Below are 27,277 nucleotides of genomic sequence, written 5' to 3' on the forward strand. Positions count from 1 at the left end.
ATGGCATTCATGTGCTAGCGAATATTTTGACAACTCTTGGAGGAACCGCATACTGAGAGACACCGAAGATGTTTAAAATATTTTTTACTCGTATTTTTGCCATATCCATGATTAAGTGAGATAAATTAACTTGACAAACAGGGAGAAACAGTAACATTTTGGGTATTGTATCCTTCATCAGGCATTGGACGGTCTCATATGGAAACCAACTTTTCTGAATGGAGAAATCCAGGGAAAGGGGTGGTAGCTGCCAAAAAGCAAACCCATTAGTCAGGTCCGTCGTTAAGGGGGTAAAAGAGGCAACTGTCTCACAAAAGGGCCCAAGCCTTTCCAAGACAGAAGCTGCAACGATAATGCAAGTTCTACATTATCAGTGCAACATCCAAGGTCATCAGTGTAGACGGGCCATTGGTGATATCATGGTCATGTGACCTCATGCCCTTCGCTCTATGGGAGTGTGAAGAGACTGAAGAGGAGATAGCCTGAGGAAGCTAAAAAGGGGAAAAGCTGGCATGACATCTACACTCTCCGTATGTGTGTATGTGTAACATGCAGTGTGTGTGTAACATGTAGTCTGTGTGTATCCACACACGCACTTTACATGTTACACACAAACACACTACATATCACACAAACAGTGTGTTTGTGCATGTACGCATTTGTATGTGTAACATTCAGTGTATGTGTATAACATACAGTGTGTGTATGTAGCATGAAGTGCGTGTGTGTGTATAAAGTATATGTGTTTGTGTATGTGTGTACCATGGAGAGTGGGTGAAGAAGAAGTCCAGCGTGGGTGATATCCATACAAAATAGCTTTTATTCCATTTTCATTAAAAGTACATAAGTCCAAAATCCATCTTTATTTCCAGAGACACAAAAACGGGTGATTCCTATCAGTGACAGTCACAGGCTTAACGTGCATTTAAAATCATACACGTTTCAAGTTGGAGTGTGTGTGGGTATAAAATGCAGTGTATATGTGTGTGACAGACACACATACACACTGCATATTACACACACACACTGCATTTTACATGAAAGCACACTGCAAATTACACACTATGCATGTGTGGTTTATGCATGTAACATGCAGTGTGAGTGAATGTGTATCATGAAGGGAGTGTGCATAAATGGGCAATGTGTTTGTAACATGAATTGTGTATATAACATTCAGTGTGTTTAAATCATGGAGTGTGTGTGTATCAAACAGTGTGTATATGAAGCATGTGTATTAGTGTTGAGCATTCCGATACTGCAAGTATCGGGTATCGGCCGATACTTGCTGTATCGGAATTCCGATACCGAGATCCGATATTTTTGTGATATCGGGTATCGGTATCGAAACAACATTAATGTAAAAATGTGTAAAAGAGAGAATTAAAATAAAAAATATTGCTATACTCACCTCTCCGACGCAGCCTGCACCTTACCGAGGGAAGCGGCAGCGTTCTTTGTTTAAAATTCGCGCTTTTCTTTCCTTTACGTGAGTCCCGGCTTGTGATTGGTTGCGTGCCGCCCATGTGACCGGGACGCAACCAATCACAGCAAGCCGTGACGTAATTTCAGGTCCTTCAGGATTTTAAAATTACGTTCCGGCGTTGTGATTGGTTGCGTCGCAGTCACATGGGAGACGCAACCAATCACAGCAAGCCGTGACGTAATTTCAGGTCCTTAAGGATTTTAAAATTACGTCCCGGCTTTGTGATTGGTCCGCGTCCCGGCAACATGGCCGCCATTAACCAATCACAAGCCGTGACGTCACTGGAGGCTGGACACGCGCGCTTTTTAAAATGGGCGCGTGTCCAGCCTCCCGTGACGTCCCGGCTTGTGATTGGTTAATGGCGGCCATGTTGCCGGGACGCGGACCAATCACAGCAAGCCGTGACGTAATTTCGTCACGGCTTGCTGTGATTGGTCCGCGTCCCGGCAACATGGCCGCCCTGACCAATCACAAGCCGGGACTTCACGTAACCAAGTAAAAGCGCGAATTTTAAACAAACAATGCTGCCGGTTCCCTCGCTGAGGTCCAGGCTGCGTCGGACAGGTGAGTATAGCGATATTTTTTATTTTAATTCTTTCTTTTACACATTTATATGGATCCCAGGGCCTGAAGGAGAGTTTCCTCTCCTTCAGACCCTGGGAACCATCAGGAATACCGTCCGATACTTGAGTCCCATTGACTTGTATTGGTATCGGGTATCGGTATCGGATTGGATCCGATACTTTGCCGGTATCGGCCGATACTTTCCGATACCGATACTTTCAAGTATCGGACGGTATCGCTCAACACTAATGTGTATACATAACATACAGTATGTGTGTGTAACATGCAACATGTGTCTAGCATGCTGTAGGTGTAACATTCAGCGTGTGTAACATGCAATATTTGTGCGAGACGCAGCGAGCGTCCCCATACACACTGCATGTTACACACATAATATATTATTATTATTTATTATTATAGCGCCATTTATTTCATGGCGCTTTACATGTGAGGAGGGGTGTACATAATAAAAACAAGTACAATAATTCTAAACAATACACGTCACAACTGGTACAGGAGGAGAATATATATATATATATATATATATATATATATATATATATATATATATATATATATATATATATATATATATATATATATAATAAAGGGAATATATATAATAAAGGGAACACTAAAATCCCACATCCTAGATATCACTGAATGAAATATTCCGGATGTAAATCTTTATTCATTACATAGTGGAATGTGTTGGGAACAATAAAACCTAAAAATGATCAACGTAAATCACAACTAATATCCCACGGAGGTCTGGAGTTGGAATGATGCTCAAAATCAAAGTGGAAAATGAAGTTACAGGCTGATCCAACTTCAATGGAAATGCCTCAAGACAAGGAAATGATGCTCAGTAGTGTGTGTGGCTTCCACGTGCCTGTGTGACCTCCCAACAACGCCTGGGCATGCTCCTGATGAGGAGGCAGATGGTTTCCTGAGGGATCTCCTCCCAGACCTGGACTAAAGCATCTACCTACTCCTGGACAGTCTGTGGTGCAACGTGACGTTGGTGGATGGTGTGAGACATGATGTCCCAGATGTGTTCAATCGAATTCAGGTCTGGGGAATGGGCGGGCCAGTCCATAGCTTCAATGTCTTCATCTTGAAGGAACTGCTGACACACTCCAGCCACATGATGTCTGGCATTGTCCTGCATTAGGAGGAACCCAGGGCCAACCGCACCAGCATATGGTCTCACAAGGGGTCTGAGGATCTGATCTCGGTACTTAATGGCAGTCAAGCTACCTCTGGTGAGCACATGGAGGGCTGTGCGGCCCTCCAACGAAATTCCACCCCACACCATTACTGACCCACTGCCAAACCGGTCATGTTGAAGGATGTTGCAGGCAGCAGATCGCTCTCTACGGCGTCTCCAGACTCTGTCACATCTGTCACATGTGTGACAGTGTCAGTGTGAACCTGCTTTTATCTGTGAAGAGCACAGGGCGCCAGTGGCGAATTTGCCAATTCTGGTTTTCTGTGGCATATGCCAAGCATCCTCGTGGTGTAAGGCTGTGAGCACAACCCCCATCTGTCAGAGGTGTATCTAGGGTTTCTGGCACCCGGGGCAAGAATTCATTTTGGCGCCCCCCTAAGGACACATGCCCCCCATCAGCCCCATCATTGCCCTCCCGTCCCCCACCATCCCCATCATTGCCCTCTCCCCGTCAGCACGATCATTGCCCTCTCCTCTTTTACCATCCCCATCATTGCTCTCTCCCCGTCATCCGCATCACTGCCCTCTCCTCCTCCACCATCCACATCATTGCTCTCTCCCCGTCAGCCCCATCATTGCCCTCTCCTCCTCCACCAACCCCATCATTGCGCTCTCCCCGTCAGCCCCATCATTGCCCTCTCCTCCCCCCACACACACCATTCATCTCTTTGCACATTCCCCTGCAGCACGATACACACACACACAAACACCCAATACTGAGCCACACACACATACACACATTCACATTCACACACACACATACACACATACACACCCACCCAATACTGAGCCACACACACACATACAAGCACACACACACACACACACACACACACAAACACATACACACATACACACACTCACATACACACATTCACACATTCACACACACACATTCTCACACACACACACACACACCTCTCACCTCTCCTCGCGCTCTGCCGCAGCATCTCATCGCCTTCCTCTGACACAGTCGGCCGCTGAATGATGACATCATCCAGCGGCGCGTCTGTGTGAGAGGAAGCAAGAGGAAGCAGGAAGACAGATCGCTGGGCAGCGAAGCTGCAGGGATTTCTCCCTGCCCGCCACAGCCACTCTGCAGGGCCCCCCCTCCACCTCTGCACAAGTTGGGAGCCAGCGCTCAGCAGCTTCTCTGTGCCGGCTGTCAGCTTGACAGTCGGCACAGAGAACAGCTGACTCCCAGACCGGGGGCGGCAGAATGCAGCCGCCGGGGGAGACACTGTGGACCGCCGAATTAGGCGGCCCGACTGTGCCCCCCTGCCGGCTGCGCCCGCGGCACATGCCCCGGCTGCCCCCCCTAGATACGCCACTGCCATCTGTGGACATCGGGCATTCAAACCATCCTCATGGAGTCAGTTTCTAACTCTTTGTGCAGACACATGCACATTTGTGGCCTGCTGGAGGTCATTTTGCAGGGCTCTGGCAGTGCTCCTACTGTTCCTCCTTGCACAAAGGCTGAGGTAGTGGTCCTGCTGCTGGTTGTTGCCCTCCTACAGCCCCCTCCATGTCTCCTGGTGTGCTGGCCTGTCTCCTGGTAGCGCCTCCATCCTCTGGACACTACACTGACAGACACAGCAAACCTTGCCACAGCTCGCATTGATGTGCCATCCTGGATGAGCTGCACTACCTGAGCCTCTTATGTGGGATGTAGAGTCCGTCTCATGCTACCACAAGTGTGAAAGCACAACCAACATTCAAAAGTGACCAAAACATCAGCCAGAAAGCATTGGTACTGAGATGTGGTCTGTGGTCCCCACCTGCAGAACCACTCCTTTATTGAGTGTCTCTTGATAATTGCCAATAATTTCCATCTGTTGTCTATTCCATTTGCACAACAGCATGTGAAATTGATTGTCAAACAGTGTTGCTTATATTCTGTTGTTTAAGTGTTCCTTTTAATTTTTTTGAGCAGTGTATGTATATACTGTGTGTGTATATATATATATATATATATATATATATATATATATATATATATATATATATATATATATATATATATATATATATATATATATATATATATATATACAGTACAGACCAAAAGTTTGGACACACCTTCTCATTTAAAGATTTTTCTGTATTTTCATGACTATGAAAATTGTACATTCACACTGAAGGCATCAAAACTATGAATTAACACATGTGGAATTATATACTTAACAAAAAAGTGTGAGACAACTGAAATTATGTCTTATATTCTAGGTTCTTCAAAGTAGCCACCTTTTGCTTTGATGACTGCTTTGCACACTCTTGGCATTCTCTTCATGAGCTTCAAGAGGTAGTCACCGGGAATGGTCTTCCAACAATCTTGAAAGAGTTCCCAGAGATGCTTAGCACTTGTTGGCCTTTTTGCCTTCACTCGGCGGTCCAGCTCACCCCAAACCATCTCGATTGGGTTCAGGTCTGGTGACTGTGGAGGCCAGGTCATTTGGCGTAGCACGCCATCAGTCTCCCTCTTGATCAAATAGCCCTTGCACAGCCTGGAGGTGTGTTTGGGGTCATTGTCCTGTTGAAAAATAAATTATGGTCCAACTAAGCGCACACCGGATGGAATAGCATGCAAGATGCTGTGGTAGCCATGCTTGTTCAGTATGCCTTCAATTTTGAATAAATCCCCAACAGTATCACCAGCAAAGCACCCCCACACCATCATACCTCCTCCTCCATGCTTCACGGTGGGAACCAGGCATGTAGAGTCCATCCGTTCACCTTTTCTGCATCGCACAAAGACACAGTGGTTGGAACCAAAGATCTCAAATTTGGACTCATCAGACCAAAGCACAGATTTCCACTGGTCTAATGCCCATTCCTTGTGTTCGTTAGCCCAAACAAGTCTCTTCTGCTTGTTGCCTGTCCTTAGCAGTGGTTTCCTAGCAGCTATTTTACCATGAAGGCCTGCTGCACAAAGTCTCCTCTTAACAGTTGTTGTAGAGATGTGTCTGCTGCTAGAACTCTGTGTGGCATTGACCTGGTCTCTAATCTGTGCTGCTGTTAACCTGCGATTTCTGAGGCTGGTGACTCGGATAAACTTATCTTCAGAAGCAGAGGTGACTCTTGGTCTTCCTTTCCTGGGGCGGTCCTCATGTGAGCCAGTTTCTTTGTAGCGCTTGATGGTTTTTGCCACTGCACTTGGGGATACTTTCAAAGTTTTCCCAATTTTTTCTGGCTGACTGACCTTCATTTCTTAAAGTAATGATGGCCACTCGTTTTTCTTTACTTAGCTGCTTTTTTCTTGCCATAATACAAATTCTAACAGTCTATTCAGTAGGACTTTCAGCTGTGTATCTATCAGACTTCTGCACAACACAACTGATGGCCCCAACCCCATTTATAAGGCAAGAAATCCCACTTATTTAACTTGACAGGGCACACCTGTGAAGTGAAACCCATTCCCGGTGACTACCTGTTGAAGCTCATCAAGAGAATGCCAAGAGTGTGCAAAGCAGTCATCAAAGCAAAAGACGGCTACTTTGAAGAACCTAGAATATGAGACATAATTTCAGTTGTTCCACACTTTTTTGATAAGTATATAATTCCATATCATAGTTTTGATGCCATCAGTGTGAATTTACAATTTTCATAGTCATGAAAATACAGAAAAATCTTTAAGTGAGAAGGTGTGTTCAAACTTTTGGTCTGTACTGTATGTGTGTGTGTGTGTGTGTATATATATATATATATATATAAAAAAAGTACACCACTCACATTTTTGTAAATATTTTATTATATCTTTTCATGGGACAACACTGAAGATATGACACTTTGATACAATGTAATCAGTGTACAACTTGTATAACAATGTAAATTTGTGTGCCTCTAAATAACTCATCACACAGCCATTAATGTCTAAACCGCTGGCAACAAAAGTGAGTACACCCATATATATATATAGTGTGTGTGTATATATATATATATATATCGGACCATTCTCTGTAAACCCTAGAGATGGTTGTGCGTGAAAATCCCAGTAGATCAGCAGTTTCTGAAGTACTCAGACCAGCCCTTCTGGCACCAACAACCATGCCACGTTCAAAGGCACTCAAATCACCTTTCTTCCCCATACTGATGCTCGGTTTGAACTGCAGGAGATTGTCTTGACCATGTCTACATGCCTAAATGCACTGAGTTGCCGCCATGTGATTGGCTGATTAGAAATTAAGTGTTAACAAGAAGTTGGACAGGTGTACCTAATAAAGTGGCCAGTGAGTGTATATATATATATATACACACTGTATATATAGTGTAATAGAAAAAATTGTTTAGAAAATAATCGAAACACAAAAATAAACTTCTTTAAAAACAAAAACAACATCAACAACACAACTTAAGTAAACAATAGATGATTTTAAGATAGCAAAAAGACTTTTTGATGGGATGAAGTTAATATTACATAGATACAATATTAGGACACCAAACAGCAGTGTAGCATATGTGGAACCTAGTAGTACATGGGAGGTGTTTGTGCAACACCCCAGGTAACTGGTTGTTGCAGTGATGTTGCCTTCCTTTTGGGGAGGGTGATGCACTCGCATTCAACACATCTGAATCTAGGCCAGGAGGGGGAGCTCCCTTACACTTGATGTATCCTGGTCTGGAGGAGGAGTTAGTTAGTCTGAGGGAGACAGTGGGGGAAGACAGTTGGTCTCCAGGAGTGAGAAGGACGTCTGGAGCAGACGTGGGGGCTGAGCAGCCACAAGAGAGCTGCTACCCCTGGAAAGAGAAGCAGAAGGAGAGTTGAATTGTGGAGGAGCTTAGAGGAAAGAAGCACAGAGGAGGAAAGGGCTCAGGAGGGGAACAGCGGAAGGACACCCTCAGAGTCAGAGCGCAGGAACCGGGTACCGGGAGCCCGAGGTCGTGTTTTGCTCCAGGACATGCGACAGAACCGGAGGGCAAAGCACTATATGTCAATTGCATGTAGCAAGTCTGAGGTGAAGCAGTGACCTTAAGAGCAGTGTCATCTAAGAGATCCTATAAACAGGCTCAAACTGCCTATCGTACACACATCTGTCTTAGGACAGAAGAGAGGGGACTTGCACTGAGCTTCAAGCAGCAAGGACCTAACCAACTAAACGGCGCTAGCAGGAAAGGCTTACAGACCTCACCTGGTAAAGGGATCTCTTATTGCCTCCAAGCCAGCCGGACCACAGCTACCCTGCACTTGGTACCCTTGACTGAGGACTACTACTGCTATCATCAGTAACCCAGGTAAAAGACAGAAAACTCTGTGTCCTCCACTTATTCGTCGGCATACACCATCTTTGCCACACACCTTGGGAGCCCTGGGGACCCCGCTTCACCTGTGGGAAGCATTACCATCTTGCTGCAACAACATCACCCAGAGGACCCCTTTAAGCAGCGTCGGTCCCTACTGACTCAACACCATAGGTGGCGTCACGAACATAGACATTACAAATCCCCTTAAAGATCTTTCCCTTTAATTGGGCGCCCAGGGCCATGGATTAGGTCGCAGCCACCGTGACATCCCCTTTAAGTACCAGACCCGATACCGAGTACCCCAAGGCCCAGGCGGGGTGATCCATTTGCGTCTATGGCCCCTTTAGAGATTACTTCTCTATTAATGCATTCTTATATTTATACATAAATGTGTAATCAGAATGAAACGTCTATCAATTTGAATATTCATGTTAATTATCCAGGCGTGCAACTGTTAATTTCTAACTATATGCTGGACTAAATGGCACCTGCCAAGTCTCATTTTCTCTCTCATATCTATGCTTTATGCCGTCTTAAGTCAGTTAATTAGGTAGTCAGAGGAAATCCAGCCCAGCAAGTTTTATTTATAGCGTCTTCTCCCTGTGGGAATCCTCCAACAGAGGCAGCCGCTCGGTGCAGCTATGAATAGATCCGAGAGCTATATTTAGGATGAGAAGACATCTCCAAACCCCGTCCTCCAGGGATTGTTAATTCAGGTTTATGCTCCGTGCTATCTCTATATGCTGCATGCGCGCAGTGGCATCTGGAATAAACAGCAGAACAGAGCAGAATCTACAGACTGCAGTGCAATGGAATGTGGAAACTCCCATTAGGCATTAGTGCTGATGTAAATTCATGCAAAATAAGTTTTGAAGTTTCTCTTGCGTTAAAGGTTACAGACCATGGGTGTTGTATCATATATAAATAAATTGTATATCTATGATACACTGGTAAATCTACATACCCCTCCACAATTATGTGTGCGCCGGTATATATGTATGAGAAATATAAAAGTGCTTCTCAATAAATTAGAATATCATCAAAAAGTTAATTTATTTCAGCTCTTCAATACAAAAAGTGAAACTCATTTATTATATAGAATCATTACAAACAGAGTGATCCATTTCAAGTGTTTATTTCTATTAAAATTGATGATTATGATTTATTTCTATTAATCATCAACATTATGGCTTACAGCCAATGAAAACCCAAAATTCATTATCTCAGTAAATTGGAATACTTTATGACAAGAGCAAAGCAATCTCTGTGTTAAGGATGTAAAAAACACAGTGGATACCACTAACAGTTAGTCATTATAAAGCATATAGTGGGTGTAATAAAACGTAACTTTGAATAAATATAAAGAAACATAAAAAATAGTCACCCAAGTGAAAACACAAATAAAGGTAATGTCTTAGCCAAATAGCAAATGGTAACAGAGACCAGTAACCTTTTATAGGATTAAAAGATTCCGAATGCGTCACTATTTACGGAATCAAAAGAACTATGGTGTAATATTTATACAGATGCTGTAAACAAAGTATACAAGTAAAACAGCGTCAATTTATATGCACACATAGCCGCATATGAGAACAATAGGTTGGCTCCCTTCAACCATAGCAAAAAATGTAAGGCTGTTCATAATAGAAAAGGGTAAAAAATGGAACAGTCTCACCAATTCCGTGGGCCACGGAGCACCGGATGTTCCCTGATCAGGCGAAGGTCCGGATGGAGGGAGGGATGACAGTCCCTATGCCAGTCCCTATAGGGCTACCGTTAGGCTATCCCCAGAGCTCCTGCCCTTACAAGGGCAGTCCACAACTACCCCTGCACACACATGCCCTGCACTCTCCCTATAATGTCATCCCGACGCGTTTCCTCCAAGCTATTTCATCAGGGGACTTGCTTGTGTTAGGAGAAAGGTGCTAAAGTGCTAAGTGCTAAATAAAGGAGGGACACAAAGTCCGGCCACTCTCTATGCTGTCCTGCAGAGAGTGGTGAAGGCATGAGGCTGGTGTTAAATAGGATGCAGGGTGTGAGAAAACACACCCGCGTACCATTAGTAATTAGCAATCACATGACCTATGTGGCAACAAACGCAGTACCGCGCCATGTATACTATAAACAAAGCATAATCCTGTAAGTGTATTAAAAGGAGATAACAGGGTAGAACTCACGTGTCAGTATGTTGAACGCCGAAAGCCAAGCGGCAGTAGTACTTCCGGACATGCGCACAAGGGAAATGGAAGCGATTATCCGTCTTGAACGTGATGATTCTATCGTCATTAAGCCCTCCGATAAGAGGGGCAATGTTGTCATCCTTGATGTGTCACACTATCAGGATTTATGTGAATCAATACTTGCGGATAGGGACTCTTACGAGATTCTCACAGGTGATCCACATAAAGAATATTGTGATGAACTCCGTTCCATACTACAGGATGGTCTCGATAGTGGCGTGATTAATAAAACTGAGTTTGATTTTATTTTTCCTTGCCATCCCATCACAGCCACATTTTACTGCCTCCCCAAAGTACACAAGGGCCTTAACCCTCTTAAAGGTAGGCCGATTGTCTCCGGGGTAGGCAGTCTTTGCCAGAATGCAGGCATCTATCTCGATAATGTATTGAGTCCTTTTGTTTCCTCATTACAATCGTTTGTCAAGGACACACCAGATCTTCAACGACGCCTTGAGGGCCTTACCATTGATTCAGATGCATATCTTGCTAGTATCGATGTGGAGGCCCTTTATTCCTCCATTCCCCATGACAAGGGTTTGGAGGCTGTCAATTTTTTCCTTCGGATGAGAGGTCAGCAATTCCAGGAACATAATTTTTTCATCCTGAAGCTCCTCCGATTTTGTCTCACGCACAATGTTTTTACCTTCGGCCGCAGACTCTACCATCAGCTGAGGGGGACGGCCATGGGGAGTCCCTGTGCCCCGACCTATGCCAACCTCTTCCTTGGCTGGTGGGAGGAGACTGTGGTCTGGAGGGATGATTCCGAGGGTTGTGACTTTTCTATGTATCGTGTTTCAGAATTCTGGACACGATACATAGATGACGTTTTCTTGATTTGGAATGGTGCTATTAGCGAGTTTGTGAACTTTGTGGACAAGCTCAATCACAACGATATTGGGCTTTTCTTTACGTTTGTGATTGAGTTCTCCTCATTACCCTTTCTGGATATACTGATTGCTAAGGGATCCAATGGTAGCTTGGTCACATCGAATTACAAAAAACCTACAGCCACTAATGCCCTCCTACATTGGAGTAGTCATCATCCAGAGCATTTAAAAAGGGGGATCCCCAAGGGCCAATACCTCAGAATTCGGAGGAATCGTTCTGACGATGTGACCTTCGAATCCCATGCAAAAGAATTGAGAAATAATTTTTTGGCCAGAGGATATCCACCCAGGATCTTGACAAAGGCTTACAAAGAGGCTAAAAGCAGGGATAGAACAACCTTATTGAACCCCTCTGTTAAGACACATGATAATGATGTGGTTCGCTTTATAACCACCTTCGATAATGGTGCCACCTCTGTAAGGCGAATTATTGAGAAACACTGGTCAGTCTTGCAGATGGACTCAAATGTATCAGGCTGCCTCGGTGATATCCCTGCAATCACTTACAGAAAGGCCCGTTCACTCAATGACAGACTGGTGCATAGCCACTTTACCAGTCCTGCCAAGAAAACGTGGCTCAGGAGTAACATCACTGGGTGCTACAAATGTGGACACTGCACTGTATGTCAATACATCGATACAGGCAGTAACTTTGTGAGTAATGTTACAGGGAAAAACTACAACATTAAACAATTTATGAATTGTAGCACCAGGGGAGTCATCTACAAGGTGTCGTGTTCCTGTGGTATTGAATACGTCGGAAAAACCATACGGGAATTTAAACGAAGGGTCGGAGAACACGTTGGTGATGTTGAACATGGCAGGGACACTTCCATTTCTCGGCATGTTAATAATATACATAATGGCCAACCCAAACATCTTAAATTTATGGCCATTGAGAAAGTGACAAAACCTATACGGGGGGGCAATTGGGATCAATTGCTTCTCCAGCGGGAGGCCAAGTGGACCTTCTATCTAAACACCGTGAGTCCACATGGACTTAATGATCAAATTAACTATAGTTGCTTCATTTGAGGGATCTCCCTCTGCCTCCCTTTATTTAACCGTCCTTTGTTAATGCACAGTTATTATTTATGTCTAAATCCCTTCTTTTCGTCACCCATTAATTATGGGATTCGCAATTACAATAAGCATATGACATATGCTAGTTTAGCAAACGTTATCTTCATATGACTAGTTTATTCAGAGTGGTAGTTGACTCCGCCGTGTGTATTATCTTTATTAGAGTCCAGACGCTTACTTATGATATTCTATAAATATTAGCGTTATTGCTGTTGCTAGAATTTGTCCATGACATCTACTACAGGACTCGTTATAATCAATTTGTGTTCCATGTTATGTATTCATATTATTGAATATATTATTTGCTAGGGGGTACTTCCGGCCTGTTGGCGCATTACATGTGCCTCTTTTAGCGTCTAGGTATCCTAGTTACGCGCACTTCCGGTTTGCGTCTTATTGACATGTGAGTGGTATCTACATATCTTTCTTATTTTCATGTGGGGATAAGTCTCTTTGTCCTTTCCTGACGATAACCGCTCTTACCGCTGGTACCGATCTGCGATACACTGTCACATCTCTGGTTTACAACCTGATGTTTAGTTGCTAGGCAGCGGTACCTTCCGGCAGGAGTGCGCATGTCTGGAAGTACTACTGCCGCTTGGCTTTCGGCGTTCAACATACTGACACGTGAGTTCTACCCTGTTATCTCCTTTTAATACACTTACAGGATTATGCTTTGTTTATAGTATACATGGCGCGGTACTGCGTTTGTTGCCACATAGGTCATGTGATTGCTAATTACTAATGGTACGCGGGTGTGTTTTCTCACACCCTGCATCCTATTTAACACCAGCCTCATGCCTTCACCACTCTCTGCAGGACAGCATAGAGAGTGGCCGGACTTTGTGTCCCTCCTTTATTTAGCACTTAGCACTTTAGCACCTTTCTCCTAACACAAGCAAGTCCCCTGATGAAATAGCTTGGAGGAAACGCGTCGGGATGACATTATAGGGAGAGTGCAGGGCATGTGTGTGCAGGGGTAGTTGTGGACTGCCCTTGTAAGGGCAGGAGCTCTGGGGATAGCCTAACGGTAGCCCTATAGGGACTGGCATAGGGACTGTCATCCCTCCCTCCATCCGGACCTTCGCCTGATCAGGGAACATCCGGTGCTCCGTGGCCCACGGAATTGGTGAGACTGTTCCATTTTTTACCCTTTTCTATTATGAACAGCCTTACATTTTTTGCTATGGTTGAAGGGAGCCAACCTATTGTTCTCATATGCGGCTATGTGTGCATATAAATTGACGCTGTTTTACTTGTATACTTTGTTTACAGCATCTGTATAAATATTACACCATAGTTCTTTTGATTCCGTAAATAGTGACGCATTCGGAATCTTTTAATCCTATAAAAGTTTACTGGTCTCTGTTACCATTTGCTATTTGGCTGAGACATTACCTTTATTTGTGTTTTCACTTGGGTGACTATTTTTTATGTTTCTTTATATTTATTAAAAGTTACGTTTTATTACACCCACTATATGCTTTATAATAAATACTTTATGACACCAGCTTGAAAAATGATTTTAAAATCCAAAATGTTGGCCTACTGAAATGTATGTTCAGTAAATGCATTCAATACTTGGCCGGGGCTCCTTTTGCATCAATTACTGCATCAGTGCGGTGTGGCATGGAGGCGATCAGCCTGTGGCCCTGCTGAGGGGTTATGGAAGCCCAGGTTGCTTTAATAGCAGCCTTCAGCTCATCTGCATTGTTGGATCTGGTGTCTCTCATCTTCCTCTTCACAATACCCCATAGATTTTCTATGGGGTTAAGGTCAGGCGAGTTTACTCACCAATCAGGCACAGTGATAATGTTGTTTTTAACCCCTTTACCCCCAAGGGTGGTTTGCATGTTAATGACCAGGCCTATTTTTACAATTCTGACCACTGTCCCTTTATGAGGTTATAACTCTGGAACGCTTCAACGGATCTTGGCGATTCTGACAATGTTCTCTCATGACTAGTGTTGAGCGATACCGTCCGATACTTGAAAGTATCGGTATCGGAAAGTATCGGCCGATACCGGCAAAGTATCGGATCCAATCCGATACCGATACCCGATACCAATACAAGTCAATGGGACTCAAGTATCGGACGGTATTCCTGATGGTTCCCAGGGTCTGAAGGAGAGGAAACTCTCCTTCAGGCCCTGGGATCCATATAAATGTGTAAAAGAAAGAATTAAAATAAAAAATATCGCTATACTCACCTCTCCGACGCAGCCTGGACCTCAGCGAGGGAACCGGCAGCGTTGTTTGTTTAAAATTTGCGCTTTTACTTGGTTACGTGAAGTCCCGGCTTGTGATTGGTCAGGGCGGCCATGTTGCCGGGACGCGGACCAATCACAGCAAGCCGTGACGAAATTACGTCACGGCTTGCTGTGATTGGTCCGCGTCCCGGCAACATGACCGCCATTAACCAATCACAAGCCGTGACGTCACGGGAGGCTGGACACGCGCGCTTTTTAAAATGGGCGCGTGTCCAGCCTCCCGTGACGTCCCGGCTTGTGATTGGTTGCGCCGCGGTCAACCAATCACAAGCCGGGAGGCTGGACACGCGCGCATTTTAAAATTTTAAAATGGGCGCGTGTCCAGCCTCCCGGCTTGTGATTGGTTGACCGCGGCGCAACCAATCACAAGCCGGGACGTCACGGGAGGCTGGACACGCGCCCATTTTAAAAAGCGCGCGTGTCCAGCCTCCCGTGACGTCACGGCTTGTGATTGGTTAATGGCGGCCATGTTGCCGGGACGCGGACCAATCACAAAGCCGGGACGTAATTTTAAAATCCTTAAGGACCTGAAATTACGTCACGGCTTGCTGTGATTGGTTGCGTCTCCCATGTGACTGCGACGCAACCAATCACAACGCCGGAACGTAATTTTAAAATCCTGAAGGACCTGAAATTACGTCACGGCTTGCTGTGATTGGTTGCGTCCCGGTCACATGGGCGGCACGCAACCAATCACAAGCCGGGACTCACGTAAAGGAAAGAAAAGCGCGAATTTTAAACAAAGAACGCTGCCGCTTCCCTCGGTAAGGTGCAGGCTGCGTCGGAGAGGTGAGTATAGCAATATTTTTTATTTTAATTCTCTCTTTTACACATTTTTACATTAATGTTGTTTCGATACCGATACCCGATATCACAAAAATATCGGATCTCGGTATCGGAATTCCGATACAGCAAGTATCGGCCGATACCCGATACTTGCAGTATCGGAATGCTCAACACTACTCATGACATATTGTACTTCATGATAGTTGTAAAACTTCTTTGATATAACTATGCAAATTGCCTCTTCTTGCGTTTATTTGTGAAAAAAATGGAAATTTGGCGAAAATTTGGAAAACTTTTCAATTTTCCAAATTTGAATTTTTATGTCCTTAAATCATAGAATTATGTCACACAAAAAAACTTAATAGGTAACATTTCCCACATATCTACTTTACATCAGCACAATTTTGGAACCAAAATTTTTTTTTGTTAGAGAGTTATAAGGGTTAAAAGTTAACCAGTGATTTCTCATTTTTCCAACAAAATTTACAAAACCATTTTTTTAGGGACCACCTCACATTTGAAGTCACTTTGAGGGATCTATATGGTAGAAAAAACCCAAAAGTGACACCATTCTAAAAACTGCATCCCCGAAGGTACTCAAAACCACATTCAAGAAGTTTATTAACCCTTCAGGTGTTTCACTGGAGCAGAAGCACCGTGGAAGGAAAAAATGAACATTTTACTTTTTAGTCACAAAAATGTTATTTCAGCAACAATTTTTTTATTTTCCCAAGGGTAAAACGAGAAAATGGACCTCAAAAGTTGTTGTCCAATTTGTCCTGAGTCCACTGATACCCCGAATGTGAGGGGGAACCACTATTTGGGCGCACGGCAGGGCTCGGAAGGAAAGGAGCGCCATTTTACTTTTTCAAGCTAAATTTGTCTGGAATTGAGATCGGACGCCATGTCGCGTTTGCAGAGCCCCTGATGTGCCTAAACAGTGGAAACCCCCACAAGTGACCCATTTTGGAAACTAGACCCCCTAAGGAACTTATCTAGATGTGTGGTGAGCTCTTTGAACCCACAAGTGCTTCACAGAAGTTTATAACTCCCGGGCATGAAAATAAAAAATCCTATTTTTTCCACAAACATGATGGTTTAGTCCCCAATTTTTTATTTTCCCAAGGGTAACAGGAGAAATTGGACCCCAAAAGCTGTTGTCCAGTTTGTCCTGAGTATGCTGGTACCCCACATGTGGAAGAAAACTAATGTTTGGGCATACGTTGGGGCTCGAAAGGGAAGTAGTGACGTTTTGGAATGCATACTTTGATGGAATGTTCTGCAGGCATCATGTTCCATTTGCAGAGCCCCTGATGTGCCTAAACAGTAGAAACCCCCCACAAGTTACCCCATTTTGGAAACTGGACCCCCTAAGGAACTTATCTAGGTGTGTGGTGAGAATTTTGAACCCCCAAGTGCTTCACTAAAGTTTATAATGCCCAGGCATGAAAATAAAAAATAACAAAAACCTATTTTTTCCCACAAAAATGATCTTTTAGTCCCCAAATTTTAAATTTTCCCAAGGGTAACAGGAGAAATTGGACATCAAAAGTTGTGGGAAAAAATTGTTTAGGCACACGTTGGGGCTCGAAAGGGAAGTAGTGATGTTTTGGAAAGCAGACTTTGATGAAATGGTCTGAGGTCGTAATGTTCCATTTGCAGAGCTCCTGATGTGCCTAAACAGTAAAAAAAAACCCACAAGTGACATAATTTTGGAACCTAGGCCCCCAAGGAACGTATCTAGATGTGCCCCCTTTTTGGAACTAATGTACGGTTTCCTGTGAAGTAAATTAGTAGTGCATGGAGGTGTGGTACAATTTGAAGCAATCCTTCATACACAGGCCAGGTTTTTCGGGGCAGGTGTCGCATTGATAAATGGTGTCCTTGCGTATTCCCCTTTTATAACACACTTGGCACCTTTTTTGCGGCTTACCTTTTCTTCCAGTTGGCGGGACCACCCCCGAAAAATGCTGGCCTGGTACGATACGAGCACCTTCAGTTCCGGAAGTACTGGGGCCCTCTCCTTCCGGAGTGCCAAATATCAGGGCCTTAACCACTACCTCCTGGAACTGAAGGTACGACGTATCGGTGTGGCGTGCACATCATGACAGCAGGAAAGCGTTGAGCATTGCCATTTGTACAATGTGCACGGCCAGCTATTTGTACCACACCTTGGCCTTTCTCAAAGCACTGTACAGTTGGAGGAGTTGATCAGAGAGATCAGCGCCCCCCATGCTTTTGTTGTACCCCAGTACACAGTCCGGTTTGCAGACCTGTGTGGAGGTACCCCGTACAGTGCTGAGGGCGCTGCCATCACCGTGTATGGTGGTCAAGAGAAGGACATCCCTCTTGTCCTTGTACTTGACCACCAGCAGGTGGTCGCTACATTGGGCTTTGCTCTCACCTTTTCTGAGCATCTGCCCAAGTAGCGTCTTTGGGAGGCCTCTCTGATTTTTGTGGACAGTACCGCAGGCTGCGGTACCTCGCGCAGAGAGGGATTTGTAGAGTGGGATACTGGTATAAAAATTATCGGTATAGAGGTGATAACCTTTATCCAGCAGTGGGTGCACCAAATCCCACACAATCTTCCCACTCACTCCCAGGACAGGAGGACACTCAGGGGGTTCAATCCTGGTGTCCTTCCCTTCATACACACTAAACCTGTGGATGTACCCTGAGGTACTCTCACACAGCTTGTAGAGTTTGATTCCGTACCTGGCCCTCTTGTTGGGCAGGTATTGACAGAATCCGAGCCGCCCCTTAAAATGGACCAAGGACTCATCCACGCAGATGTCCCTTTTGGACACGTACACTTCAGAAAACTTTTTGTTGAAGTGTTTGATGACCGGCCGAACTTTGAACAGACGGTCAAAGTTGGGGTCATCTCGTGCGGGACACTGCATTATCGGAATAATGCAGGAACTTATGGATGGCCTCAAAACGCTTCCGAACCATGACCTTTCGGAACACTGGAGTGTTATATAAAATATCTACACTCCAATATTGCCGAATTTCTGTCTTCTTCACAATCCCCATGTGGAGGACCAGGCCCCAAAACTGCATCATTTCAACTGCGTCTACAGGAGACCAGTTGGAAAATGATGAACCGGGGTTTTGCTCCAAAAATTGACGAGCATACAAATTAGTTTGCTCCACCATGAGGTTAATAAAATCCTCAGAGAAAAAGACTTTGAAATATTTCTGTGAGGCCGGCTGTGTCATACTTGATTCCTGATTCTTCCGCAAAATCAGGAATCAGTGGCTTGTAATTTTCGGGGGGCGAGGTCCATATGGGGTCCGCAGTGGGGAGCGCTGGTTCAGGAATGGTGGGCGCTGCCTCATCTTCTGTCCTGGGGCGTCTGCGTGGCGGTTCCGCAGGACCTGAGGAGGAAGATGAGGAGGAGGAGGAAAAAGAGGATGAGGATGAAGAATCAGAAAAGTAAAGAAAAGTGGGATCCTCTCCCTTGCTATCAGTGTCGGAGGCAAGAAAAGAATATGCCTCCTCCAATGAATAGCGCTGTTGGGACGATCCTAGCCTGTGACCTCATTGTTTCAGCCGCTCCGATTGGCTGAAACAATGAGAATGGCTGTGATTGGCTGTTCAGAATTGAACAGCCAATCACAGCGATCGGGTGGGCGGTGACAATGCCCTGGATGCTGACACCATCTTCCCTAAGGTAAAATGGCGTCAGAATTTTAATGCGATCACCGCGACTTAAGTCGCGGTATCGCATTAAAGGGCATGATGTACTATCCCGTCGAGGGTCAGATAGGCCCAGGTCACCTCGACGGGATAGTACGTCTAAGGTCAGAGAGGAGTTAAACCAGGTATTGGTACTTTTGGCAGTGTGGATAGGTGCCAAGTCCTGCTGGAGAATGAAATGTCTATCTCCAAAAAGCTTGTTGGCAGAGGGTAGCATGAAGTGCTCTAAAATTTCCTGGTAGACGGCTGCAATGACTTTGGTCTTGATAAATCACAGTGGACCTACACCAGCAGATGACATGGCTCCCCAATCCATCACTGATTGTGAAAACTTCACACTAGACCTCCAGCAGCTTGGATTGTGGCCTCTCCACTCTTCCTCCAGACTCTGGGACCTTGATTTCCAAGTGAAATACAAAATTTACTTTCAGCTGAAAACAACACCTTGGACCACTGAGCAACAGTTCAGTTCTTTTTCTCCTTGGCCCACGTAAGAGGCTTCTGGTGTTGTCTATTGGTCATGAGTGGCTTGACACAACGAATGCGACACTTGTAGCCCATGTCCTGGATAGGTCTGTGTGTGTTGGCTCTTGAAGCAATGACTCCAGCAGCAGTCCACTCCTTATGAATCTCCCCCAAATTTTGCATGGCCTTTTCTTAACAATCCTTTCAAGGCTGCGGTTATCCCGGTTGCTTGTGCACCTTTTTCTACCACACTTTTTCCTTCCACTCAACTGTCCATTAATATGCCTGGATACAGCTCTCTGTGAACAGCCAGCTTCTTTAGTAATGAACTTTTGTGACTTACCCTCCTTGTGGAGTGTCACAATAACTGCCTTCTGGACACCTGTCAAGTCAGCAGTCTTTCCCATGATTATAGAGCCTACTGAAACAAACTAGGGGACCTTTTTAAATGCTTAAGAAGTCTTTGCAGGTGGTTTTGTTATTCTAGTTTACTGAGATAATGAGTTGGGTTTTCATTGGCTGTAAGCCATAATCATCAACATTAACAGAAATAAACACTTGAAAAAGATCACTGTTTGTAATGACAATATATCATATATGAAATTCACTTTTTGTATTGAAGCTCTGTGCTTGTTCACATTGAGGATGTAAAATAGACAAGACTAGTGCGTATTTTTCCAAATGAATGGGTCCATATAAAAAATTCCTAGTGTTCAATGACACACAGGTTATTGTTGGGTCAGTACACCGACTGCTGAGCACACAGGCCAAATATACAATACATTTGTCTGAACAATCCAAAACTCAGGCGTGAAACCTGAAGAGAAAGAAAACAATAAATGAAATATTCACATCTGACCTAAGGTTGCTTTCATACATTGCAGCCACAGTGCATTTTTTTCACAATTGTGCCAATGCTGCAGCATCTTGCCATGGTTTTAAAAAATAGAAGCAAAATCAATGTGGTTTTACAGTGACTGCAGCAATAAACGGCTTTTGAACACAAAATGTGAATTCAACTGGACTTTCAAGAAGCTTTTTAATTGCCTTAAAGTCCAAACTACTGACTTTCAGAAAATAAACAAGGAAAAGAGGATAAGAAATGAACATATTTCTTATGAGAATAGGAATTAAATGTAACTATACTACAGAAGGCTTTTCTATCAATACTCTTATCACGGACTCTCACATTATTACATATCTCTAAACAAGTACCATTTTCTTCCTGACAAATAACCATGTTTCATTGATTTCTTGTATCACTTCTATAAGTGCTGTACTTCCGAAGTAAGAGTTCCAGCAAAAAACAGAATGTTCAGATACATAAAATATACTTTGCATTTGACTTGATGCTAAACTCACAAATGTTTCCTGAAAAATTCACAGATAATCTTTGGACAAAACTGATAAAGAAATTTCACTATAGAGAAATTTGCTTTTTTGAGTAAAATTTTCCACAGTCCTTTGCATAACAATGTACTACTTGTAATAACTGATGTAACCGAAAACTATAATATTATCACCAGTGCATAATAACATGTAAACTTACATCTGATTCACTGCCTTCCCGAAGATTGTAGGTGAGGTCATGCTGGATTTCAGAGATAAATTTTTGGGAGTATTCTGGATAGAGCTCCAAGACCTCCCGAAGTCCCTTCAGACTGATGTACTGCAGATCACAGTAAGTTAAGGCTTTCACGTTGGCATTGGTCTTAATTACCCAGTTTTTGTTGAGATTGTCTGAACCGATCAGATCTCCTTTTCCTGGAAAGATCAAAGTGTCAGAGTTATATTTTGGCTTTTAACACCAAAGCATTTGTACGCAACTCAGTTTCTTTAATTGTGTTGCCTTTGAAATTTGCATTTTTTTTCACTACCCTTTTTGAATTGATAAGTTTGCTACAGATAAAACTAGAGATGAAATTACTGAATTATTACTGTTAGGCCGGTCTCACACTTGCAACTGCAATGCGAGAAACTCGCGCAAATCTCTCGCCTCAATGTTGGGCACTGCCGCAGGCACTCGGGACCGGAGTGTGCGGCTGCATGTATTTCTATGTAGCTGAATGCACTGGTCAGAACCTCCGGAGACAGTGCCAGATATTCAGGTGTGAGACTCACGTGAGTTTCTCGCATTGCAGTTGCAAGAGTGACACCACCCTTACACTTTAAATCAGTGGTTATCATGGTCTGTCAGTTTTTAACCATGTGATGTCATAGACCTAATGGAAAACAGAAGAAGTAGCTGGGTAGAAAGGCAAAATGAGCAATTGTAAGTACACAGTGCTTTATAATATGATGACTGAAATATATTAAGAGGAAAAAACATTGATGGAAGTGCTTCTTTAAGAGCATTGCCCTGCCAAAAAAAATAGGAGCTAAACTAATCAGTATACATAAAATATTTCCTACTTCCGCTCCTCATTTGTGTCAGTTGTGCCGAATTGTGGTTTATAAGTAGCCATGCCTTACAGAGCTTTTAACGTCATATACAATTATTCCCACCACTCTTTTCCTTAGTAGTGATGGGCAAATGTGCTCGAACAACATCTTATGCGAGCATGCGCAGGTGTTATCCCAGTATCTTGGGAGTCTTGGTATATTATGTTCTAGTCTCTGCAGCTGCATGATTTGTGGCTGTTAGACAGCCTCAACACATGCAGGGATTGCCAGTTTGTTAGGGAATCCCCACGTGTTCAGGCTGTCTTACAGCCGCAAATCATGCAGCCATTAGCACTCCTAAGATACTCGGATAACACCTATGCATGCTCAGACGTGATCCGAGCATGTTCGCCCATCACTATTCCTTAAGGTACCTTCACACTGAACAACTTTCCAACGAGAACGACAACGATCCGTGACGTTGCAGCGTCCTGGATAGCGATATCATTGTGTTTGACACGCAGCAGCGATCTGGATCCCGCTGTGATATCGTTGGTCGGAGCTAGAAGGCCAGCACCTTATTTTGTCGTTAGGTCGGTGTGTATCGTTGTGTTTGACAGCAAAAGCAACAATGCCTGCAATGTTTTACAATGGTAACCAGGGTAAATATCAGGTTACTAAGCGCAGGGCCGCGCTTAGTAACCCGATATTTACCCTGGTTACCATTGTAAAAGTAAAAGAAAAACACTACATACTCACCTTCTGATGTCTGTCACGTCCCCCGCCGGTGGCTTCCCTGCACTGAATGTGTCAGCGCCGGCCGGCTGTAAAGCAGAGCACAGCGGTGATGTCACCGCTGTTACTGCCGGCGCCGCTGACACATTCAGTGCAGGGAAGCCGCCGGCGGGGGACGTGACAGACATCAGAAGGTGAGTATGTAGTGTTTTTTTTTAACTTTTACAATGGTAACCAGGGTAAATATCGGGTTACTAAGCGCGGCCCTGCACTTAGGAACCCGATGTTTACCCTGGTTACCCGGGTGCTGCAGGGGGACTTCAGCATCATTGAAGACAGTTTCAACGATGCCGAAGTCGTTCCCCTGATCGTTGGTCACTGGAGAGAGCTGTCTGTGTGACAGCTCCCCAGCGACCTAAACAGCGATGCTGCAGCGATCGGCTCGTTGTCTATATCGCTGCAGCATCACTGAGTGTGACGGTACCATTAGGCATACTTAGCCATGCTTCCTTCTTTGTGTCCCAAGCACTGCATATCCTCCTCCGTTCCCTCTTCAACCATAATGTAGCAAGAGTGAAAGGGGTGAAATGCCTGTTATTGAACCTTTGGGACATTTTCCCACCCACAAATGCACATTCATCCATGTATCAAAGGGAAAACATTGTCACAGATCCAGTTTATGCTTTCATTATACAGGGTTCCCAGGAGAACGCTGGGATAACAAAGGCAAGCAAGAAGGCTATTCCTCCGTTGGGCTTAGAAAAGCAGCTTTAGCTTCCGTTATAAGCAGCATGGAAATGGTAAATTAATTCACTGGTTTACATATTATTAGTTGCGCGGAGACTGCTTAAATGTGTTCAAACAAGAAAAGTCTAAATATATAAAACAAAGTCACAATGAAAAATTCACAGTCAGCAAAGTTACCCTAAATATACCCTATACAAAGCTGCAGGTACTATAACTTCCAAGTGGTATGCATATACCAAGCATATAACAACCACTAGATTGCCCACAGGCAATCTGCTTTCCTTGTAGGTCAGTCCCATAAACTGTATGATATAAAATTGCTGTTATTACCATTCCCTGGTATTTTCTGTAAAACTACCCATTCCCAGTGAAATCTTTATGGATATTGTTATAACTAATTTAATTCCCAGAAATGTTATCAAGCTTTCCAATCTACTGTATAATCAATAGTTGGTCTTTGCAAAGAAGAATGCCTGATTGTCCTCACCTAAGATGGCAAGGACGGTATTGTCCTTCAGCACCTCCATAGATCCAGAGCAAACAAAATATATGGCTTGTAAAGCATCCCCTTGCCTGATCAGATATTCTCCTGGGGCGCAAAAAGAGGTTTTAATGCTAAGAGACAGAGAACGCAGACAGCCACGACTGGCGGACTCGAATATTGGCAGCTGGAGGATTTCCTTGTTAAGATGCATCGCTATGTCAGCTCTTAGTTCATCTGGAAAATCCCTAAGAAGCTAGACAAGAAAAACAAAACAAGGGTCATTACAGATGTGAAGAAGGTCTACAATACATCACTGCCAATAATGCAATCAATGTTCTCATAAAAGACAACCCAGAAAATAATAACAATGCCAAATGTATATATGTCACTGTAGCATGGGGACCATAACATTGCAATTTGTATCTTTCTATATATTATCCTGAAAAGCTTAAAACTCTATAAACACCATTGCGGTGAAGTAGTTTAAGTGTTAATTTAAAAAATAAACGAGATGTGACAGGTCTATTGGGATAATTATAGCTAACACAAGAGTGACTGCAGACGGCTCTGCATCAGTGAATGTCATGAGAGTGACAATGGTTGTGTCTATTGTACTGGAATCTCCACAGATACAAGCAGCCTCCGGCAATGAAGATGCTATTGTGTCATCTTGAATTCACGTGGTGGAATTACATGGCCTCAGCGTGTAAGGTTTTTCTTCTTGTCTGACGATAGGAGTCTTCTATGAACATGAATAGGATTCATCTCCAGTGAAACCGAGTCTTCAATAATCTGATCTGACCTTATCTGGTCCAGGAGAGACCAGAAATAACTTGGGCGCTGGGATACATTTCAAAAATTGCTTGTAGTACACAGCTGGAATTATGAAGCTACATGAGTCTTTATTAAGATCAAACAGAAATATTTTATGTTTCTTACTTTTATAATAAATGCTCCAACCAAGATTAAATGAATGAACGCAACACAAATTCTGATAGGTTCACCACCAACCATCTTTTGGTTTGGTCAGCAGACCAGAAAATTGCCAAATCTGGTGACCTCTTGTAATGTATCATTCGTTTACAGTATCATTGTGCTTAGAACTTCCATCTATGTTAACAAAGACATTTTGATGTCTGTTGGTGGTAATGTTTCGTTAATTTATATTAGTGCTAGCACAGCTTGTAGTCTATATATTCATCATGCTATTTTACAGTTTTAATAGATTTGCAATGCCTTGCTTATTTTAGTACACCCTTCTTAGAGTTTTGATTCTTGGATACTTTTTTACAAAACCAAGTCTATAGTTAAACTATGTAACTCCTATTTTTTAATGACACTACTTCCACCGGTGACACAAGGAACAATCTGCTATCCATTAATGTTTCAATGGGTAATACTTACTGTAACATTACACATTTTGCACTACTAAATGGTTTTCACCCCCCCCCATCTCACATACCTCATTGGCATCAATGCCATTGTTGACTGACCATGTAGTTTGGAAACACTCCAGCATCCTCTGCTTGAGTGGCTTGGGCATACGATGCACCCGTATAAAGTCCTTCAGGTCCTTGGTACGGGTGTGGTAAAGAGACCGTCGAGAATACATTCTCTGAATGATGGCTGTCACATTCCCAAATACCACTGCGTGCATAAGGGCTGAACAAAAAAGCAAGAAGAAAATAATTCAATGCAGAAATGATAAGTCAACAACACAAAGTAACATAATCTTCCTGGGACCTACTGAAAATAGAAAGTAGAGCTATCATTTTGACCTTTTCATACATTTTTTTAAAAATTTGTATTTATATAAATCATTAACAAATCTATATTGTGCATATATTTATCATTTACTCTTTCCAGCCCTTTAAGTAGAAAAAAAAGATTTCTGGAATAAAATGTAATAGTTGACACTATAATTCACCTTTTTTCCTCTGTTACTAAGAATATCGCTTAAATTATGGAGAAACAGACTAGCAAATACATAAAAGAGACCAATATAAAAACTCTCTCAATGGGGAAACCTAAGAGTTAGTGCTAGATATCTCTGCAGTACCAACCCAAGGGTAAATTAAACATTACAACAGAGTCAATGTCTTGACTCTGTAATGCAGGCAGGAAAGGTCATCCAGGGTAAGAGACTCTGTCTGTAACCACTTTCCTCTGTTGCCAAAAATATTAGAATCCTGGACAGAGGTTCTATTGACTCATAATTTCTAAAAATGTATGAAAATCTATTTTGTTAACTGGACAGCCCCTATAGGGTTGATTTCACACTGTGTTCTTCACCACGCTCAGTGGCTTCATTAGGGCTTATGTGTGAACCCCCAAAAAACGGGATTCGGGTGTATGCTGCAAAAGGGCTATTGATTATAATGGTGCCGACAGTGTCAATATGTGCTCTGTCGTGCATCATTTTCGGGCATATACACCTACTGAAGGCACATACTCAAACATAGTAGACTGCTTCTGAGTGTCCACCTCCAGTAGGTGTATATGCCCAAACATGATGCACGACAGAGCACAGGTTGATACTGTTGGCACCATTATAGTGAAATGCCCAGTCGGCACATACACTGGAATCCTGATTTGTGTGTGGTCAGCTGTTCAGTAAGCCCAGATGGAGCCACTGAACGTAGTGAAGAACACAGTGTGAAAGAGTCCTAAGGATCTTGAGTAGATCCAACAGTGCAACCTTTTGACTACTTCTTAGATGTTGTGTTTCTAGTATTGTTCTAGTTTTTAATCAGTATAGAGAACTTCACAGAAAACACCCACAAGTTCTAAATAAAGAATGTTTGCACTGATCTCTGTTTTACATACTGATGGAGCAATTATCTATGTCCTACCAAAACAACTTTGAAACCATGCTGAGTTGAATAACAGTATAAACCTGAGATATTTCTCAGGTGATGCCTACAAACCCTTTAGAAGAACACAATGCATCCACTTTTACTGTTTCAAAACATTGTGAGC

The 27,277-nt window shown here is 43.4% G+C and overlaps 1 protein-coding gene across 3 annotated transcripts in view; it reads right to left on the minus strand.

The window, feature by feature from the left end:
* LOC143784206 (voltage-gated delayed rectifier potassium channel KCNH8-like) overlaps window positions 1-27,277 on the minus strand; it is a 730,833-nt gene that overhangs the window by 63,147 nt on the left and 640,409 nt on the right. For all 3 annotated transcript variants that reach the window (XM_077272141.1, XM_077272140.1, XM_077272142.1), the window contains exons 9-11: window positions 25,761-25,960; window positions 24,302-24,551; window positions 21,500-21,714 (exon numbers count right to left, since the gene is read on the minus strand). In XM_077272141.1, the coding sequence (XP_077128256.1) occupies window positions 21,500-21,714; window positions 24,302-24,551; window positions 25,761-25,960 (665 nt within the window). The remainder of the gene's footprint in view (window positions 1-21,499; window positions 21,715-24,301; window positions 24,552-25,760; window positions 25,961-27,277) is intronic.

The sequence above is a fragment of the Ranitomeya variabilis genome, chromosome 7, assembly GCF_051348905.1.
Source record: "Ranitomeya variabilis isolate aRanVar5 chromosome 7, aRanVar5.hap1, whole genome shotgun sequence".
Classification (NCBI taxonomy): domain Eukaryota; kingdom Metazoa; phylum Chordata; class Amphibia; order Anura; family Dendrobatidae; genus Ranitomeya; species Ranitomeya variabilis.